Genomic DNA, 21190 nt, shown 5'->3' with positions numbered 1-21190 from the left:
CCCGTGTCTCTCCCTCACTCCCCGTATCCCTCTCCCTCGTTCCCCGTGTCCCTCTCCCTCGTTCCCCGTGTCCCTCTCCCTCGTTCCCCGTGTCCCTCTCCCTCTCTCCCCGTGTCCCTCTCCCTCGTTCCCCGTGTCCCTCTCCCTCGTTCCCCGTGTCCCTCTCCCTCTCTCCCCGTGTCCCTCTCCCTCTCTCCCCGTGTCCCTCTCCCTCTCTCCCCGTGTCCCTCTCCCTCACTCCCCGTGTCCCTCTCCCTCGTTCCCCGTGTCCCTCTCCCTCGTTCCCCGTGTCCCTCTCCCTCGTTCCCCGTGTCCCTCTCCCTCGCTCCCCGTGTCTCCTTCCCTCTCTCCCCGTGTCTCCCTCCCTCTCTCCCCGTGTCTCCCTCCCTCTCTCCCCGTGTCCCTCTCCCTCTCTCCTGTTTTCCAGGGAAGTCCCTGCAGCTGTATTCCCACCACCTGGTGATGCTGTTTGAACAACGGAGAAACACTCACAAGAGACCAGTGCACATTTCCCTCCCAGCCAATAAACTCACCGATAGGATCATCCCCAGGTATGGCCTACCCCAACCCCCCACCCCCTCCACACATCTCTCTCCATTCCACCCCTCACCCAGGTCCCTTCTCCTGTTCCCTCCTTCTCTGTCTCCCCTCCCACGTCCCCCCGCCGTCCCTCTCTTCCCACCATGTCCTCCCCTCTCTCTCCTCTCATGTACACCCTCCTCCCCTCCATGTGCCTCCGGTCTCTCTCCCCTCCACCTTTCTCTTCCCGCACTACGTCCTCCCCTCTCCCTGTGTCCCTCCCTCTCTGTCTCCCCTCCGTATCCCTCCCCCACTCCGTGTCCCTCCCCCTCCCTCTCCTCCCCTCCATGACCCTCCCTTCTCTCTCTCCCCACTCCATGTCCCTCCTCCAGTCTCCCCCCTCCATGTTCCTCTATCTCTCTCTCTCTCTCCCCTCCATGTCCCTCCGCCCCCTCTTCCATGTTTCCCATCCCTCCATCTTTCTGTCTCTCCCCTCCATGTTTCTCACCCATCTCTCTCTCTCCCCTCCATGTCCCTCCCTCCTCTCTCTCCCCTCCGTGTCCCTACCCCCTCTCCCCCACTCCGTGTCCCTCCCCCTCCCTCTCCTCCCCTCCATGACCCTCCCTTCTCTCTCTCCCCACTCCATGTCCCTCCTCCAGTCTCCCCCCTCCATGTTCCTCTATCTCTCTCTCTCTCTCCCCTCCATGTCCCTCCGCCCCCTCTTCCATGTTTCCCATCCCTCCATCTTTCTGTCTCTCCCCTCCATGTTTCTCACCCATCTCTCTCTCTCCCCTCCATGTCCCTCCCTCCTCTCTCTCCCCTCCGTGTCCCTACCCCCTCTCTACCCTCCGTGTCCCTCCCCCTCCCTCTCCTCTCCATCTTTCTCACCCCTCCATCTTTCTGTCTCTCCCCTCCATGTTTCTCACCCCTCCATCTCTCTCTCTCCCCTCCATGTCCCTCCCCACCTCCCCTCCATGTCCCTCCCTCCTCTCTCCCCTCCATGTCCCTCCCTCCTCTCTCTCCCCTCCATGTCCCTCCCCCTCCCTCTCCCCTCCATGTCCCTCCCCCTCCCTCTCCCCTCCATGTTTCTCAGCCTTCCATCTTTCTGTCTCTCCCCACCATGTTTCTCACCCCTCCATCTCTCTCTCTCCCCTCCATGTCCCTCCCTCCTCTCTCCCCTCCATGTCCCTCCCTCCTCTCTCCCCTCCGTGTCCCTCCCTCCTCTCTCCCCTCCGTGTCCCTCCCCCTCTCTCTCCCCTCCGTGTCCCTCCCCCTCTCTCTCCCCTCCGTGTCCCTCCCCCTCCCTCTCCCCTCCATGTTTCTCAGCTCTCCATCTTTCTGTCTCTCCCCTCCATGTTTCTCAGCCCTCCATCTTTTTGTCTCTCCCCTCCTTGTTTCTCACCCCTCCATCTCTCTCTCCCTCCCCCGCTCTCCCCTCCGTGTCCCTCCCCCCTCTCTCCCCTCCATGTTTCTCACCCCTCCATCCCTCTCCCTCCCCCTCTCTCCCCTCCGTGTCCCTCCCCCACTCCGTGTCCCTCCCCCTCCCTCACCCCTCCATGTTTCTCACCCCTCCATCCCTCTCCCCTCCATCTCTCTCTCTCCCTCCCCCTCTCTCCCCTCCGTGTCCCTCCCCCTCCCTCACCCCTCCATGTTTCTCACCCCTCCATCCCTCACCCCTCCATCTCTCTCCCCTCCATGTTTCTCACCCCTCCATCTCTCTCTCTCCCTCCCCCTCTGTCTCCTCCACCTTCATGTCTTTTGCTCTGTTCCCTTTTGTCACTCCCTCGCCCAATTCTCAGGTCCCAGCCTGGTCTTCCCTCTCACCGAGTGGATCAGTCACAGATGGCGATGGGAACCCCGTGGATTTTCAATCTATCCAACCTGAAGTGGGCTGGGGAGTGGTGGGGGCTTCGGCCAATAGCTTGACACCATGGGTTCAAATTTCACCACAGCAGCTGAGAAATTTAAGTTAACCCTTAAAGTAACTGGAATTGCAGGCTCGCCTCGCTGATGGTGACTGTGAAACGATTGACGATTATTGTACAAACCCACCTGGGCCACTAATGTCCTCCAGGAAGGGAGAGGCCTTACCTGGCCTGGACTGCACGTGACTCCAGGCCTCACAGCTATCTGAAATGACTGAACAAGTTTGGTTCAAGGGATAGTGGGGATGGGTAATAAATGCTGACCCTGTCAGTAACACCCACATCTCTGTGAAAAAGGTTTCTTGAATAAAAAAAACCCAAAAGCAGTGATTGAGCAGGAAATTATTAACGTGCAGGCTCAGTTCAAATCCCTTACTCCGGAATTTGCTGACTGCCTGCGATGTGATTGTGGATCATTACTGATCAAGGCTGCCTCATGCACACACTCAAAACTAGAACAAAGAACAGCACAGACCCTTTGGCCCATCAAGATGAATCTGACTGACGGCACCTTTTGGCAACGCTGACCTCTCCAACTCCATCAATCCAAGCAGGCTTCCTCTCTTTCGCACTCCCCATCACCATGCTACAGCTTCCTGGGAGAGAGCTCCCACTGCCCACCTTCTCTCTGATCCCACCCACCCGGCCCCCAGCAGCAGAAACAACTGACTCTGCTGTTCCTTTTGCAGGAAGTTTGCTCCAACCTGGAGGATCCCAGACACCAAAGGCTGCCGCAAGTGCTGTGCAGGTGAGGAACTCTGTACAGACACACTGATCCCAGTGTCACTAATGTACTGAAATATTGAGCAAGAGTGCTTCATCTACAGCTCCCAGCATCCTACTATTGTCCAAACAGAACCCCCTCGATCAGATTCCAGTCTGGAACGCCCTCCCTGGAGGGTATCTGTTATTCTGTATATAAACCCACCACCCCCCCCCCGAACCCCCTCGATCAGATTCCAGTCTGTAACTCCCTCCCCGGGGGATATCTGTTATTCTGTATATAGCCCCCCACAAACCCCCTCGATCAGATTCCAGTCTGTAACTCCCTCCCCGGGGGATATCTGTTATTCTGTATATAGCCCCCCACAAACCCCCTCGATCAGATTCCAGTCTGTAACTCCCTCCCCGGGGGGTATCTGTTATTCTGTATATAAACCCCCCTCGATCAGATTCCAGTCTGTAACTCCCTCCCCGGGGGGTATCTGTTATTCTGTATATAAACCCCCCTCGATCAGATTCCAGTCTGTAACTCCCTCCCCGGGGGGGGTATCTGTTATTCTGTATATAAACCCCCCTCGATCAGATTCCAGTCTGTAACTCCCTCCCCGGGGGGTATCTGTTATTCTGTATATAACCCCCCACAAACCCCCTCGATCAGATTCCAGTCTGTAACTCCCTCCCCAGGGGGTATCTGTTATTCTGTATATAAACACCCCCGAACCACCTCGATCAGATTCCAGTCTGTAACTCCCTCCCCGGGGGGTATCTGTTATTCTGTATATAAACCCCCCCGAACCCCCTCGATCAGATTCCAGTCTGTAACTCCCTCCCTGGGGGGATATCTGTTATTCTGTATATAAACCCCCCCGAACCCCCTCGATCAGATTCCAGTCTGTAACTCCCTCCCTGGGGGGATATCTGTTATTCTGTATATAAACCCCCCCGAACCCCCTCGATCAGATTCCAGTCTGTAACTCCCTCCCTGGGGGGATATCTGTTATTCTGTATATAAACCCCCCCGAACCCCCTCGATCAGATTCCAGTCTGTAACTCCCTCCCCGGGGGGGGTATCTGTTATTCTGTATATAAACCCCTCGATCAGATTCCAGTCTGTAACTCCCTCCCCAGGGGGTATCTGTTATTCTGTATATAACCCCCCCGAACCCCCTCGGTCAGATTCCAGTCTGTAACTCCCTCCCGGGGGGTATCTGTTATTCTGTATATAAACCCCCCCGAAACCCCTCGATCAGATTCCAGTCTGTAACTCCCTCCCCGGGGGTATCTGTTATTCTGTATATAAACCCCCCCGAACCCCCTCGATCAGATTCCAGTCTGTAACTCTCTCCCCGGGGGGTATCTGTTATTCTGTATATAAACCCCGCCCGAACCCCCTCGATCAGATTCCAGTCTGTAACTCCCTCCCCGGGGGTATCTGTTATTCTGTATATAAATCCCCCTCGAACCCCCTCGATCAGATTCCAGTCTGTAACTCCCACCCCGGGGGATATCTGTTATTCTGTATATAGCCCCCCACAAACCCCCTCGATCAGATTCCAGTCTGTAACTCCCTCCCCGGGGGGTATCTGTTATTCTGTATATAAACCCCCCTCGATCAGATTCCAGTCTGTAACTCCCTCCCCAGGGGGTATCTGTTATTCTGTATATAAACCCCCCTCGATCAGATTCCAGTCTGTAACTCCCTCCCCAGGGGGTATCTGTTATTCTGTATATAAACCCCCCTCGATCAGATTCCAGTCTGTAACTCCCTCCCCGGGGGGTATCTGTTATTCTGTATATAACCCCCCACAAACCCCCTCGATCAGATTCCAGTCTGTAACTCCCTCCCCAGGGGGTATCTGTTATTCTGTATATAAACACCCCCGAACCACCTCGATCAGATTCCAGTCTGTAACTCCCTCCCCGGGGGGGGTATCTGTTATTCTGTATATAAACCCCCCCGAACCCCCTCGATCAGATTCCAGTCTGTAACTCCCTCCCTGGGGGGATATCTGTTATTCTGTATATAAACCCCCCCGAACCCCCTCGATCAGATTCCAGTCTGTAACTCCCTCCCCGGGGGGGGTATCTGTTATTCTGTATATAAACCCCTCGATCAGATTCCAGTCTGTAACTCCCTCCCCAGGGGGTATCTGGTATTCTGTATATAACCCCCCCGAACCACCTCGATCAGATTCCAGTCTGTAACTCCCTCCCCAGGGGGTATCTGTTATTCTGTATATAAATCCCGCCCGAACCCCCTCAATCAGATTCCAGTCTGTAACTCCCTCCCCGGGGGTATCTGTTATTCTGTATATAAACCCCCCCGAACCCCCTCGATCAGATTCCAGTCTGTAACTCCCTCCCCGGGGGTATCTGTTATTCTGTATATAAATCCCCCCCGAACCACCTCGATCAGATTCCAGTCTGTAACTCTCTCTCCGGTGGGGGGTATCTGTTATTCTGTATATAAATCCCCCCCGAACCACCTCAATCAGATTCCAGTCTGTAACTCCCTCCCCGTGGGGGTATCTGTTATTCTGTATATAACCCCCCTCGATCAGATTCCAGTCTGTAACTCCCTCCCGGGGGCGGGGGGGGGGGGGGGGTGGTATCTGTTATTCTGTATATAACCCCCTCGATCAGATTCCAGTCTGTAACTCCCTCCCCAGGGGGTATCTGTTATTCTGTATATAACCCCCCCCCGATCAGATTCCAGTCTGTAACTCCCTCCCCAGGTGGGGGGGGGGGGGGTATCTGTTATTTTGTATATAAACCACCATGAATCCCTCAGCTCTGCTGCGATGCCCACCTGTTTCGAGCAGCCCCAGTGCTCCGTGCTGCTTGTTGTTGAATGTGGAAGCAATGCTGTGGTTTCCTGTGTCTGTTTGCAGTGAGAAACCCCTATACGACAGCTACATTCCTGTGCGCTGCGATGGACAATACCATCGTTCTCCTTCAGTGGTATGAGCCTCTACAGAAGTTCATGATCCTCAAGGTAAAATAAAAATAAAAAATGTCCTGGCTTGCTCACCACCCGGTTTCGGTGCGAGGCCTGAGGGTGAGGCTTGTTGCAGCATTGGGACGAGGAGAGGTTTTACACCAGGAACACAGCCTGCTGGGATGGTCGGAACACTGAGCTGTGAAGCCTCCATGAATGAATCGCTGACCACCTAATTGGATGTTTATCCATTTAGGAAATGACAAGCCCATTCCCCTGAGATGGATAGTCCGCTGTGAGACAGGTCATATTGCGCCCTGATTTTAACAGCTGGAGACTCTATAAATGGGAATGCTTCTCCCAGCACGTTCCCATTATTGGGATCCCACCAAAATATCAATCTGTTCGTTAATTCAGGCTGTTGTTCTGAATGTAAACACTGAGGGAGCGCGGCGTTGTCGGAGGGTCAGCGCTGAGGGAGCGGGCGCTGTAGGAGGGTCAGTGCTGAGGGAGCGGGCGCTGTAGGAGGGTCAGTGCTGAGGGAGCGGGCGCTGTCGGAGGGTCAGTGCTGAGGGAGCGGGCGCTGTCGGAGGGTCAGTGCTGAGGGAGCGGGCGCTGTCGGAGGGTCAGTGCTGAGGGAGCGGGCGCTGTCGGAGGGTCAGTGCTGAGGGAGCGGGCACTGTCGGAACAGGCTGCACTCCTGCACCAGTGACTGACAGAAGCTTCCTTTCTGGCTTTGTCTGATCAGACTGGAGTTTCCAACCTGAAACGTAAATTGGCGTTCCCATTCGGAATTTGGTATTCCAACATTTCTCCTGGCATGGGTGTGAGGAAAGGCTTCAGGGACTCATCTCCCTCTCCTCAGGGACCTGACTCGTGTTTCTTTTTGTCTTGATCGCTTGGTGCAGCAAGTCAGCCTCACACTCCCAAACCCTCTGCAAATCTTCGAGCTGCTGGTCTTCCCTGGTGAAGAGTATCCACACGTGTGCCTAGGCGTCCGGGCTCCCGTGCAGCCCCACCAGGTCCTGCATTTTGACACCATCCAGCTTAACGCCACGGGATCGCTTGGGCCAGAGACACGGCCAGGTATGGGCACCAGGCAATAACCAAGGCATGGGCCGTGCCCCTCTGGCTGGTCCCGCACAGCCGCTCAGCGAGCCGCAACAGCAAGCAACCCTAACAGCAGGGTCAGGGCAAACCCCATCAAACAGCTGGAGGGGGTGACAGAGATAGGGAGGGGGTGTAGGGGGATGGAGGGTCACAGAGATAGGGAGGGGGTGTAGGGGGATGGAGGGGGTGACAGAGATAGGGAGGGGGTGTAGGGGGATGGAGGGGGTGACAGAGATAGGGAGGGGGTGTAGGGGGATGGAGGGTCACAGAGATAGGGAGGGGGTGTAGGGGGATGGAGGGGGTAACAGAGATAGGGAGGGGGTGTAGGGGGATGGAGGGGGTGACAGAGATAGGGAGGGGGTGTAGGGGGATGGAGGGTCACAGAGATAGGGAGGGGGTGTAGGGGGATGGAGGGGGTGACAGAGATAGGGGGTGGTGTAGGGGGATGGAGGGTCACAGAGATAGGGAGGGGGTGTAGGGGGATGGAGGGGGTGACAGAGATAGGGAGGGGGTGTAGGGGGATGGAGGGGGTGACAGAGATAGGGAGGGGGTGTAGGGGGATGGAGGGGGTGACAGAGATAGGGAGGGGGTGTAGGGGGATGGAGGGTCACAGAGATAGGGAGGGGGTGTAGGGGGATGGAGGGGGTGACAGAGATAGGGAGGGGGTGTAGGGGGATGGAGGGTCACAGAGATAGGGAGTGGGTGTAGGGGGATGGAGGGGGTGACAGAGATAGGGAGGGGGTGTAGGGGGATGGAGGGGGTTACAGAGATAGGGAGGGGGTGTAGGGGCTGGACGGGAGTGACAGAGATAGGGAGGGGGTGTAGGGGGCTGGAGGGGGTGACAGAGATAGGGAGGGGGTGTAGGGGGATGGAGGGGGTGACAGAGATAGGGAGGGGGTGTAGGGGGATGGAGGGGGTGACAGAGATAGGGAGCGGTTGTAGGGCCCGGAGGGGGTGACAGATATAGGGAGAGGGTGTAGCATGGGGAGGGCTTGTAGGGTTGGGAGGGGGTGACAGATAGGGAGGGGTTCAGGTCTTGGGACCTGGGAGGGGTAGAAGGGGACAGTTTCACTTTCAGTTTAAAAGTATAGTGCAGATTTATTTCCATTCTCTAACGGTACAGTGCCCCCTTTACCCTGTATCTAACCCTGTGCTGTCCCTGTCCTGAGAGTGTTTGATGGGTGGGGGTGGGGGAGACAGCGTAGAGGAAGCTTTACACTGTAGCTAACCCCATGCTGTCCCTGGGAGTGTTTGATAGGGATGGTGTTGAGGGGGCTTTCAACTGAAAGTAAGTGGACAGTAAACTGTAGAGGAAGCTTGATTCTGCATCTAACTTTGTGTGAGCTTTTTGTTTTCCCCTGACAGTCTCACAGCCCTTAACTGTGTTATTTGTTGTTTTAAGAGACTTTATTGATGAATGCCAGCCACGTTTCCCAGCTCGACCGGGACAACGTCCTTATCTGTATTGACAGTGAGTTCTCCAAATTTAATTAAACTCTTCAAACAGGCGATATCGAACGGGTCAGCCGGCTAGTTTCGCTCCCTTCATTCACGGGGTGCGGGCGTCACTGGCTAAGACAGCATTTACTGCCCATCCCTAATTGCCACAGAGGAGCCAACCACATTGCTGTGGGTCTGGAGTCACATGTAGGCCCCCCAGACCAGGTAAAGATGGCGGTCAGGACATTAGTGAGCGAGATGGGTTTTTCATACATTCGGCAACGGAGTCATGATGATCATTAGATTCTTAATTCCACACCCTTTATGAGATGTAAACTCTACCCTCTGCTGTGGTGGGATTCAAACCCAGTCCCTAGAACATTACCCGAATCTCTGCATTACTTGCCCAGAGACAGTGCCACCAGCTATTATCAAACAAGGGGCTCCCTTTGTTGAGGCACTCCAACTAAACCATCAAAGGATTGTGAAAACATTATCAAAACTACGTCAACACAACTGTCCAGCAGTCTCAAATTACTGCCTCGGTCAGGGAGTACTTTGGGGCTCAAAGGACCCTGAAAATGAGGGAGCACCGCACCGGCGGGCAGGGGCCAGTGCTGAGGGAGCGCTGCACTGTCCAGGGGTTTCGATGAGTGTGTGTTGCGGGAGGGAGATGGTTAAAGATCCCTTGGCCAGTATCGGGAGAAGAGCAGGGCTGGAGTTCACCTTAGGATCCTGAGGCCAGGATTTATCCCTCAACCAGCATCACCTGAAAACACACGATCAGGGTCACCCCCACAGTGCTTTGTGTGGGATCTTACTGTGCCCCCTTCATTTCAACGATCAATGTGAAGCTCAGGGGAAAAAAAAACTCCACAAAGATCTGAAGCTTTGGGGGTTGCTGAAGCAGTGAGAGAAGCTGGTCTAACAGGGGCATCTCCCTCACAATTTCTGATAATTTTGCAGATTGTGTGAAGATTGTGAGCTTACACGGGGAACCACGCCACTCCTTGGCGACCGAGCTCAGCTTCCGATTTTGCGTCCAGACAGTTGGTGAGTGTAGCCACACGCACAGGTGAGCCAGGAAGCCACCATTCAGCCCATCGAGTTTGCTCCTCCATGCCGTACTATCACGCCTGAACTTGGGTTCACATTCTCACACTCTCATCCATTCCCCCAGCAGCTAAATTAAAAAAAAAACAAATCTCCCTCATCGCGGCATTTAAGATATTTAACCATCGAGACTCAACAGCCCAGGAGGGGCTTTCCAAACGCTCACCACCCTCTGAGTGAAGAAATGCCTCGCCCTTCAATGATCACTGCCCCCCACCCCCCACCAACCTGAGTCCATGGCATCCATCTCATGCCCAAAGCAGGATCAACATTTGAAGTTTGAGAGATCTATTTGATAACAGCTGGGAAGAAGCTGTTCTTGGACCTGTCTGTGCGTGTGTTCAAGCTGCTGTACCTTCTGCCTGATGGAAGAGGGTGGAAGTGGGCATTTCCAGGGGTGGGAGGGGGGGTCTTTGATGATGTTGGTCGCCTTTCCTCGGCCATGAGAAGCGTAGATAGAGTCCACGGATGGGAATTATACATTTTGACAAGGCTTCTTTATCCCTGTGTGCTATCCTGCCTGCCATAACATCGTGTTGCCAACTGCCTTCCTAACTAGTTAAGATTTCAGAAGCACTGCAACCTATTTGCCCTGGTCAGAGGGTGAACCCAGGCTGGCCACCTCTCTTCCCTGGCTACATTCTCTCCAGGGTACCCTCCAAGCATGGGAGAATGCACTGTCATGAGAGAGAGGGTGGTGCAACGTTTCATCTGACCTTCCGGCTCCATTTAATTTATTTATTTTTAAACTTTTTTTGGAGCAGATGCTGAAGCCCCTATTTATATAATATTTCTCCATTACCACTACACAGCAATAAAGCCCTTATATTTACACCTGCAGTGCCTGTGTTGTGGTGTAGAATGTAGGGACTCAGTGAAGACACCATTGTGCAAACAAACTCCTCCTTTCAAAATTCCACCACCGCACAAAATAGCCCGATAAAGGGCTCCAACTCCTTTTTAAAAGATCGCACCCCCTACATCTTTCCGCACTTTAATTTTCACGGCACTGCCCTGAAGAACTCTACTTGTAAACCATTCTCTTGGGTGCAAGCATGGGCACTTTAACAGGGACAACCAGAGGAGAGAGTGTCTCTGGATAGAACGCAGAATGGCAAGTGAGGCCCCCTCCATTCAGTCAATGCGGCAGACCACCCTGTTTCCATTTAGGGTGGAGGCGCAGGCATGTCTATCTCTGGGCCTCGCATTTGGAAACCGGAGATCGACTTGTTGCTGCCCATTCCACATCCATCACCGCTGTGACAAAACCATCCTCTCCTGACCCCAAAGTAAAGCCAAGGACTGCAGACGCTGGCAGTACAGGAACTGCTGAAGAAACTCAGCAGCATCCGTGGAGGGAGAAGCAGGATTAACATTTTCAGGTCCGGCGGTCCCAGATGCTGACAGGCCTGCCGAGTTTCTCCAGCAATTTCGGGGTTTTTTTCCCCTCCGCGGGCTGAAGGATTATTCCCCCTGCAGAGATCACCCTGCTGTTAGAAATCATTTGCATCCAGATGGCACAGGGCACGCACTGTTTGACTGAAGCTGTCGTAGAGTTGCGCAGCACAGAAACAGATGCTTTGGTCCAATTCATACACACTGGCCAGACATCTCCCATTCTGACCCCTGTCCCTCTAACCCCTTCCTATCCATGTCCCATCCAGATGCCTTTTAAATGCTGTAACTGTACCAGCCCCCACCACTTCCTCTGGCAGCTCATTCCACACACGCACCACCCTCTGTGTGAAAGGGTTGCCTCTCAGGTCCCTTTAAATTTTCCTCCAGTGGTGTCCTCTGCTTGCTGGCTGACAAGCAACCGCGTTCCCTGTTTAAAGTGGCATTATCCTAGAGAATGAGCAAGGCTTGGTGGGGGAGGGGGGCGTGAAAAGGCAGGCATGGGGTGGGTAAAACATTGCACGCTCACTGATGCTCTGTCCTCCTATTTGTGCAGTCTGCCTGCAAGACAGTGTCCTCGCATTTTGGAGTCACGGGATGCAGGGCCAGAGTCTTCACTCAAACGAGGTAATGACCTGAAACTTTACCGGAATACAGCACGGGGTGGGTGCGGACATCTGCGTCCTTTTCACTTTCTTTCCACGTGGGTGATCGCTGGGCGCAATTCTGGGCCGTGCCCGAGAACGGCACTACGTGTCCAGAAAGTGCGAAGTGTACACTATGATTCTAAAGCAATCCAAATTCCAAACAAAAAACAAAAAGCAAATAGATATGGGTTAGTGAGAGACAGTAAGAACTGCCGATGCTGGAGAGTCTGAGATAACAAGGCGTGGAGCTGGAGGCACACTGTAGGCCAAGCAGCATGCAAGGAGCAGGAAAGCTGATGTTTTGGGTCGGGACACCCTCTTCAGAGGAAGGATCTGAAATGGTTCTGAAGGGACTCGACCCGAAACGTCAGCTCTCCCGCTCTAATGATGATGTGTCCCCTCCAGCTCCATGCTGTGTTATCTAGATATGGGTTAGAGCTGTGAAAGATATTTGTGACCAGCTCAAGATGTGGGGCATTTGTTGGGGGTTTGGGGGGCGGGAGAGAGAAAAAAGCGGGGGGAACATGATTGCACAGTGGTAATATCACTGGACCCAGTAATCCAGAACCCCAGGGCAACATTATTGTGGGGTCGTAGGTTCGAATCCCACCATGGTGAGATTTCAGCCCAACTAAAAGCAAAACACTTGGAATAAAGAGGTGGTCTAACAGTGACCGTGAAACTATTGTCGAGTGTTATAAAAACCCAACTGGGTCACTAACACCCTTTAGGGAAGGAAATCCCCACCTGGTCTGGACTACATGCGCCTCCAATCACCACAGCAGTAGGACTGACTCTTAACTGCTGTGTAGTAGATTTGAGGTGGGCGATAAACATCAGCCCCAGCCAGGGACTTCCAAATCCCCAAAGCATTTATTTTACAATGAAGAAACTGGAAGGAGTCAGTTGAGTGGAATATTCAGAATTGAGGCACAACTGCAGTTTGTCTGAACTTTAAGCTAATAGAACACAGAAGACAGTTTAGGTAAAGCTCGACAACAGCTTCCTGAAACTATCCACTACAAAGGCCCAAGTCCAGATTCCTTATGTTAAACCTTTTCACCTCGCTCGAGGGAAGGACGTGAAACGCAGGCTTGTTTCTCCCCACTCCCCCCAAATGCTGTGGACCTGGGGGCAGAATGATACTCATCTTTTCCAATTCCCTTCCGCAGATCACTCAGGAGATTACAGATGAAACAAGAATGTTCCGTGTGCTTGGCACCCAGAGGTGAGCAGCTGAACGGTGCTGGCCTTGTCCTTGCTGCTGCCCCAGGGAGGGGAACCAAACTGAGGCCCCAGCCTGCTAGGCGGACGGGTGACTGCGGGCCCGACACGCCGCCTACCGCAGTCGATCAACCGGCAAGTGGCGTGCAGGGTTAGGGAGGTTGGCCAAGCTGCACGTCCTCGCAAAAAGTTTGAACACACCCTTGGCATGGGGGTGGGGGTTGGGGTGAGTGGGGCCTGGAACTGTGTTGGGGTATGGGATGCCAACTTTCAGAGGAGATGTGAATATTGGCACACCATCACCAGCTGGTGAGTTTGAGAGCTGCCCACCCACCCAGAATAAATGCTAATGGAGGTAGGGGAGAGACAGAGATTCCCCTCCATGGGACTCCACACCCACAGGAACGCTCTGGCTGGAAACAAGACAGAGGCAGGTTCAACTGAAGCACTGACAAAGGACACTGGATGGTTATTTGGATATTAATGGTGTGCAGGGATACGGGGTTGAAAGGCTGGAGACGGGTGCGAGGGGATAGAGCTGGCGGGGGCATGATGGACCAAAAGACCTCTTGAACCACTCTTCAATTCTGGACAAGTCACTCAGTCACATCAAACCACCACAAAGCATGAAAGAAGTGATACTGGTCAGTACGGAGTGGACCTACTGCTGCTCAGTGTCACCTTCTCAAAGTGGTGGAGGCTGGTACAATTACAACATTTACAGAACCGAATCCCTACAGTGTGGAATCAGGCCAGTCAGCCCAACAAGTCCACACTGATCCTCCGAAGAGCATCCCTCCCCGACATCCCACCCTCCCTCCATTTCCCATGCCTAACTTGCACATCCTGAGTAATTAGCACATCTTTGGACTGTGGGAGGAAACCGGAGCACCCGGAGGAAACCCACGCTACAGGGAGAATGTGCAAACTTAGGCATCTGGATGGGTGCGTGGATAGGAAGGCCTGAGGGATATGGGAGTAGATTAATTCAGAGTAACTGGTTGGCAGGGACGAGTTGGATTGAAGGGTCTGTTTCTGTGTACCAAATACAGCCTCCTAACGTTTGCTCTATGACCCGTTTTGCAGGGATATAATTCTAGAGAGCACCCCCACAGACAACCCTGCAGCTCACAGCAACCTGTACATCCTGACTGGCCACGAGAGCACCTACTGACGCAGGCACTGGACAGAGGCATCACGTGCAGAAACCAGACAGGAGCAGTGGAAACCTCAGGAAAAAAGGAGATGAATCTGCACAGCCTTTTGTTAATTATTATTTAAGTTGTGTGTGAGGGCATGGATTAAATTGTAAATTGACTTTCTGACAGGCCACTTGTCTCAGCTCAGTTACAGCGTGTTCTGAAAGAGGTGATCTCTTCCCTTCATCTACTGCTTTCAGTCCCGGTTTCCCTGCTATAGGGAAGGATGTTGTGAAACTGGAAAGGGTTCAGAAAAGATTTACAAGGATGTTGGAGGGTTTGAGCGACAGGGAGGGGCTGAATGGTCTGGGGCTATTTTCCCTGAAGCTGAGATGTGACTTTACAGAGGTTTATAATGTCATGAGGGGCACGGATAGGGTGAATAGACAAGGTCTTTTCCCCCCAGGGTAGGGGAGTCCAAAACTAGAGGGGCACAGGGTTAAGGTGAGAGGGGGAAGATGTAAAAGGGGACTTCAGGGTATGTTTCCATGCGGTACATCTCTATCTCTGCAATCTCCTCCAATATTGATGTGGCTCTTCACCTTCTGGCCACCTACGGCAGTCCAATTTGCCCAGTAAATTCAAGCCCCAACTATCATTGGTTCCCCTTTGGGTACAGTGAGTGACAGACAGAAGCAAACAGCAAAATGCCACATTTCAGAACTTTTCCGAAGTTAACACACTGAAAAAAAAAATCAGCACCTATTAACTATGGGTTAATGGGCAATAAACACACCAAACTAAAGGAATAGTCTTATGGTAGGATAGAATTTGAATATTTGCTGGGATAAAGACACTGTTTTAAACCGGTCATACTGCACGCAAAAGAGTCACAAGAAATACCAGAGGAAAGTAGGAGGGCGTGGTATACAGGCAATCCCCAGGTTACAATGGGTTCCATCTGCTGTCCACTCACTAGTCACCTCTTACAGGAGTCAGAACCCAATGCAGGACAATGGAAAGTAGCTGGTTGTAGGTACAGGAGATGTCTATAGGCCAGATCTTTACATTTACACTCCTGTATGGGATTGCATTCACAAATACAAAGGTCTGTTAAGTCAGAAACCCTGTAACACTGTAGGAGAACAGCATGCAGTTTGTTCGGGGAGTGGATTCAGATCTTGAAGGCGTTGTCACAGAGATTACACACTTCTTAGAGCACTTGACACAGTATGTGAGGAGAGGTGGTTTCCCCTTGTGGGACAGTCCAGGGCCAGAGGGCATTATCTCATGTGCAAGAGGTCACCTATTTCAGACAGATGAAGAGAAATTTCTTCTCTCGGGGGGGTTGCGAATTTGTGCAATTCTCTGTCGCAGAAGGCTAGCCAGACTGGGTTGTTTAGTATATTCAGGGCTGAGATTTATAAGTGGTAAAGGGAATCGAGGCTTAAAGGGAAAACTAGAAAGTGGAATTGAGGATGATTAGATCAGCCAAGATGACAGCAGTCTGAATGGTCCGCTACTTCTCTTATGGCCTTACAGAATACAACACACAGTTAGATGATGGCTGACAGTTAACTGCCAAGTTGTGTGTAAATTAAAGCCAGGCAACTTTACTCCGACGGGTCAAGACAGAAAGGACATGAATGCACAGTGTGCATTGTTTTCTTGTAAATACAGTCTAGTTTCCAGATTATTCCTCAGCATTCCAGCAACAATTCCACGGAGCCCCAGGTTTCCATTAGGCTTGTCTCTCCCTGCCACTTGTGTGTCCTCAAAAAGGTCATTCCACTCAGCCTGAGTCACCCAAGCACTGACTTACATAAGCAAGGTCCATGTCAGAAACTCCCTCAACCATTCACATCCAGACACCCCAACAATTCTCCTCCCTTCCTTCCAAACTCACTAGCATCCTGCTTGCTGTAGGACACCTCTGCTCCCCCACACAGCAGCAGCTTTTGTTTCTCTGCTTCAGTCTCAAAAAAACAAAGACCACCTCTTCATGTCCTAACTTAAAAGGTGCCAGAACTGTACCAGGATATTTCAAATACATTTCCCTTCCAACCCACCATGATCACACAGGCCCATCTCGGAGCAGAAGTGCCCAATATGACCTCACTGTCCCATTTCAGAACATTCTCACTCACCTTGAATAAAAGGGAAAACATTCATAAAATAAGAGGTAAAAACCACTCTGTAACGGCCACTTTTTATTACTTTTGTCTCTTTAATTATTCTAAATTCTTTCTCCCGTAAGAATTTGCAGCAACTCATGGCATGGAAGCTCAGGGGTTAGCACTGCTGCCCCACTCGACCCAGGTTCAATGCCAGCCTCAGGCAGCTGCCTGCATGGAGTTTGTACATTCCCCCAGTGTCAACACGGGCTTCTTCCAAGTGCTCCAGTTTACTCCAAAGATGTGCAGGTTAGGGTGGATTGGCCATGCTAAATTGCCCACAGAGTCCAGGGATGTGCAGCTGAGAATTGGATATGGGAACTACATGGTTACAGGGATAGAGCAGGATGTTCTCCACAGGCTGGGTGGGGACTTAATGGGCAAAATGGCCTGATTCCACACCACAGGGGCTTTTTATTTCAAACATCTACTTTATTCATAAAAAAATCTGAATATACACAGTCACAAAAACCATTCTGTTCTGTACAGTTGTGTAATCAAGTAAATGAACAAAACATTGGACTTTGACTCATTCCAAAAAATTAAAGACCTCTCTTTGACATATAAGCATAATATTTATATATATTTGAGACAGAGTCTGAGAACTGAACAGACCGCCTTTTACCTTCAGCAAGACGACCTCAGACCATGGTCTTTCCTCACTGCGCCTTGGCAGAGGCTCGCCAAGCTTTAATGCATCCCTCAGCATGTGGTCCTGGACCTCAGGATGTGCCAGTCTGCAACACTTGGTCAAGGTCAAGTCTTTGTTCTGGAAGGCCAACAGGTTTTGGACAGACCATAAAAACACACATTTCACTGAGCTGATGGTTGTATAGGTGCAGTCAATGTTTGTCTTCAAGTGTATCCTGGTGAACAGAACATAGAGCTGAGTCCTGCATCATGGAGCTGCTCGGGATGAACCTTGACAAAAACCACTGCATCTCTCTGCAGACTTCCTTTGCAAAGGCACATTCCAAAAGATGTGTGATAGTCTCGGCGCTGCAGGGATTCTCCAATTTTAATTTGTACTTTAAAATCCCTCTTGGAACACTGCTTGCAATTCCGGTCGCCCTGCTGTAGGATGTTGTGAAACTTGGAAGGGCTCAGAAAAGATTTACAAGGATGTTGCCAGGGTTGGAGAGTTTGAGCTGCATGAAGAAGTGGAAAAGGCTGGGGCTACTTTCCCTGGAACGTCAGATGCTGACGGGTGACCTTATAGAGATTTATAAAAATCACAAGGATCGCATGGATAGGGCAAACAGACATGGCTTCCAACCCCCCCCAAAAAAAACTAGAGCAGCATGGGTTAATGCGAGGGGGGAAAGATTTAAAACAGACATGAGGGGCAACTTTTTCCACACAGATGGTAATGAGTGTGCGGAACAAACTGACAACAAGGCTGGTGCAATTACAAACATTGAAAAGGCATTTGGATGGGTATGAGAGGGGGGATGTGCACTGAGTGCTAGCATATGGTACTAGATTAATTCAGGATATCTGGTTGGGCAGACACGTAGTACCGAAGGGTCTGCTTCCGTGCTTAATATCTCTATAACTCTAATCTGTACCCAAGACAGTGCAGTAACTGAGATAATAGGAACTGCAGATGCTGAGAACCTGAGATAACAAGGTGTGGAGCTGGGTGAACACAGCAGGCCAAGCAGCATCAGAGGAGCAGGAAAGCTGACGTTTCAGGCCTGGACCCTTCACCAGAGTCTCCTGCTCCTCTGATGCTGCTTGTCCTGCTGTGTCCATCCAGCTCCACACCTTGTTATCTCAGGTCCTCAGCATCTGCAGTTCCTATTATCTCCAATACTTCCGGGTCAGGTGACCCACTCCTTTGTAACAAGCAACAACGCCTGATGCCTGGCTTGACAGCGACGTCCAATCGGAATGGGATAAAGGAAGATGGACGTGCGGGTGGGCCAATGGGTGGCCGGGAAACGAGTCGAAGGCCTGGACACCACCGCTAGCCAATCGGAAGGAAGGGCTGGGAACAAGAACAAAGGAGCCCATCAGGGGGCGGGGGGGGGAGGGCATTGATTGACGCACTGAATGGCCATACGCAGAAGGGGACGGGTGATAGGCAGTGTAGGCAGCCAATCGGACGTTGCTCTGTGCGTGATTGACGGCGATTGTAGCCTGTCGCAAAGGGGAACCTGTGTGGAGGGCGGGTCGCATTCGGAGAACAGTCCGGCCTATTCCCCGCGGAGAAGATGCTCGAGGTTGAGTGAAGGGAACCTCCCGAGGCCCTGGTGTTAGAGAATACTGTAATCAGAGCAGCCAGCTCCTAAACCGAGCCCAAGTAGACAAGACTGAAACATAACGGCCCACTCACCATCCGATGGAAGAGCCAGGCCGCTTCTTCATTATGTCTTCGTTCGGTCAGGCACCGCGGGAGCGAGGTGAGGCGTAGTTGGTGGGCGGGGGGGGGGGTGGTGGTATGCCACGGCTTTTCTTTCCATCGCCTGTCAGTCAACGCGCACGTATTTCCGGTTTTTGACGGACAGCCGCAATGCCCGTAGTCGCCTTCCCTTCCCTGCACCCCCCCCCCCCCCCCCCCCCCCACCAACATTGCCCAATTAGACCCCGTTCCGGTTCCGGATCCCATCCCGTCGTGCCTTACTGATGGATGCTCCTTCCAATAGGCATTGTAGTTCTCTTTGATTGTCGGCAGTTCCGACCAATGAGAAGCATCCATCGGCTTTTGGGCTGGGACGTCCGTCCAAATGGCCGTGTCGACCAATCGGATGGAGGGAAAGGCGTACCAGAATCCGCTCTGACGTGCGTGGCAGCGGGACCAGTTCTCCTCGGTTGACTCCTGATGGACAGGCGTCTAACCAATGGGGAAAGGTCCATCGCCGATGGACGGACATTTCCTCCAATCGCTATGTCGGACTGAACGTTCGGCCTCAAGCAATGGGAGACAGGCTTTCATTTAACGGACGGAAGATACAACCAATAGCATTCGTGTTTCCCACGTGATGGTGACGCATTGGCCAATGGTCTGTGTTGGCGATGTGGGCGGGGGTTGAGACGTCCCGCCCCCTGCCCCACTGCTCGTCAAACCGTCTCTCTGTGGTCGCGGCCGCCATGTTGTGGCGGCGACGCCGCGCGGTCTCCGGCGTTTCCTACTCGGCCTTCTAGGCTCTTGCTCGCTGAGCCGCCGCTCGTTTACCTCAGCTTTCGGTCTCCCCTCGCTGGCAAAGAGGGTGACTGAGGGCGGCCGGTGAGAAATCTGGTTCCTCCCCTCCCCCACTCCCGGGGACGGTGGGTGAAGTGAGAAGGAAATGGCGAGCGGGGCCCACACCTCTCCCGTTGGCGGCAAGATGCTCCAGGCCGTGGGCAACAAACGCGGCATCGAGAGTCCGGCGCTCGACGGTGAGTGGTGCTGGTAGGAGGGAGGCCTTGAGCCGAGCAAAGACTTTTACCTGGAAAAAAAAAGAATGATTCGTTAGTCGCCTTATTCGTCTATTTTCCTTTGTCTGTGTTTAGTCTTATTGCAATAATTTGATCGTTTTTGGCTTGCATTTGTATAAATACGTCCTTTTGGCTTGGGTGAATTTATCTGCGTCCACTTTACTCTCAACTCCCCCTCCCCCCCCGCTCCATTTTGTTTAACGTGTTTATTTTACCCCTCACGTCGATTTCCTACCTTTCTCTCTCTCGCACATTTTTCACTTTATTAACGCTGCGGTTTCTGTCTCTACCATGGGAGATTTCCTATGTAAACGGGTCACGCTGCAGTCCCGGCCTCCCGCCACTGTGGGGGAGCTGCGTGTATACTCCGGGGGCCCTTTTGATGTCAAGCGTCCTAGGGTTATAATGGCAGGCTTCCTATGTAAACATGTCACGGAGATGAAGGTTCGGCAGTTACTATGGGAATTTCCTATGTAAACATGTCACGGAGATGAAGGTTCGGCAGTTACTATGGGAATTTCCTATGTAAACGTGTCACGGAGATGAAGGTTCGGCAGTTACTATGGGAATTTCCTATGTAAACGTGTCACGGAGATGAAGGTTCGGCAGTTACTGTGGGGATTTCCTATGTAAACGTGTCACGGAGATGAAGGTTCGGCAGTTACTGTGGGGATTTCCTATGTAAACGTGTCACGGGGATGCAGGTTCTGCAGTTACTGTGGGGATTTCCTATGTAAACGTGTCACGGGAATGCAGATCCGAAGGGTACCAGGAGGTTCCTGTGTAAACGTGTCACAGCGATACAGCTCACTACAGTTACCACGGGAGGTTTCCAGTAAACACGTCGCACTGCTGCCATTGCCCGTTGAACCCCCAAGAATTGTATGCATGTGGAGGCCCTGGTTTACTACTGGAGGATTCCTTTACTGGTTTTGTGCACAATCTGTATTGACATTCCTGGTTTTTTGATTATTATTATTTTGCAGATGATTTTGGGCAGAAGAGAAGGAAAAGAAGTCGCTGGAGCAATGAGACTTCGGATCAGAAAACGGTCATTCCTGGGATGCCGACTGTGATTCCACCTGGACTGACCCGTGATCAGGAGCGTGCTTATATCGGTAAGGATTTAGCCCACTAATGCTGCCTATTCGTTGTCTCTAATGGTAATCTATGTCTTAACGCAAAGTCTAATCATTGTAAAGAGAGCAGTGTGCCACAAATGTTCATGTGCAGAAGTTTCTGTAAAATTGCAATGTGTAAAATGCTATAATGGCGTTTAAGATTATTTGGATATATTGGGGATGCCACAATAATCAGTTACAATTCAGTGACATTTTATCCGCTGCCTCCTTATTTTGACCCTCAGAGCTTCTGCTTTTACAGATGTGAAACAGGATGTTTTTAACCAACCTTTGCAAATGTA

General features: G+C 52.2%; 2 protein-coding genes across 10 annotated transcripts in view; both read left to right on the top strand.

Annotated features, from left to right (window-relative positions):
- LOC125449439 (mitogen-activated protein kinase kinase kinase kinase 3-like) overlaps window positions 1-16894 on the top strand; it is a 68367-nt gene extending 51473 nt beyond the window's left edge. For both annotated transcript variants that reach the window (XM_059643900.1, XM_059643899.1), the window contains exons 23-31: window positions 428-551; window positions 3134-3192; window positions 6059-6162; window positions 7014-7191; window positions 8618-8686; window positions 9622-9708; window positions 11720-11790; window positions 12983-13038; window positions 14121-16894. In XM_059643900.1, coding sequence (XP_059499883.1) covers window positions 428-551; window positions 3134-3192; window positions 6059-6162; window positions 7014-7191; window positions 8618-8686; window positions 9622-9708; window positions 11720-11790; window positions 12983-13038; window positions 14121-14208 — 836 coding nt within the window. In that variant the 3' untranslated portion in view covers window positions 14209-16894. The remainder of the gene's footprint in view (window positions 1-427; window positions 552-3133; window positions 3193-6058; window positions 6163-7013; window positions 7192-8617; window positions 8687-9621; window positions 9709-11719; window positions 11791-12982; window positions 13039-14120) is intronic.
- Window positions 16895-18533: 1639 nt separating this feature from the next.
- The window catches only part of sf1 (splicing factor 1), a 45279-nt gene continuing 42622 nt past the window's right edge, over window positions 18534-21190 (top strand). For 4 of the 8 annotated variants that reach the window (XM_048524891.2, XM_059643904.1, XM_048524892.2 and 1 more), the window contains exons 1-2: window positions 19400-19728; window positions 20754-20885. In XM_048524891.2, the coding sequence (XP_048380848.1) occupies window positions 19638-19728; window positions 20754-20885 (223 nt within the window). In that variant the 5' untranslated portion in view covers window positions 19400-19637. Of the gene's footprint in view, window positions 18753-19398; window positions 19729-20753; window positions 20886-21190 lie in introns of those variants that run through there. The other 4 variants (XM_048524889.2, XM_059643901.1, XM_059643902.1 and 1 more) reach the window with 3 other exon arrangements.

This window comes from Stegostoma tigrinum, unplaced genomic scaffold, assembly GCF_030684315.1.
Source record: "Stegostoma tigrinum isolate sSteTig4 unplaced genomic scaffold, sSteTig4.hap1 scaffold_322, whole genome shotgun sequence".
In the NCBI taxonomy this organism is placed as follows: domain Eukaryota; kingdom Metazoa; phylum Chordata; class Chondrichthyes; order Orectolobiformes; family Stegostomatidae; genus Stegostoma; species Stegostoma tigrinum.
This window is presented reverse-complemented; position numbering and strand designations above follow the sequence as displayed.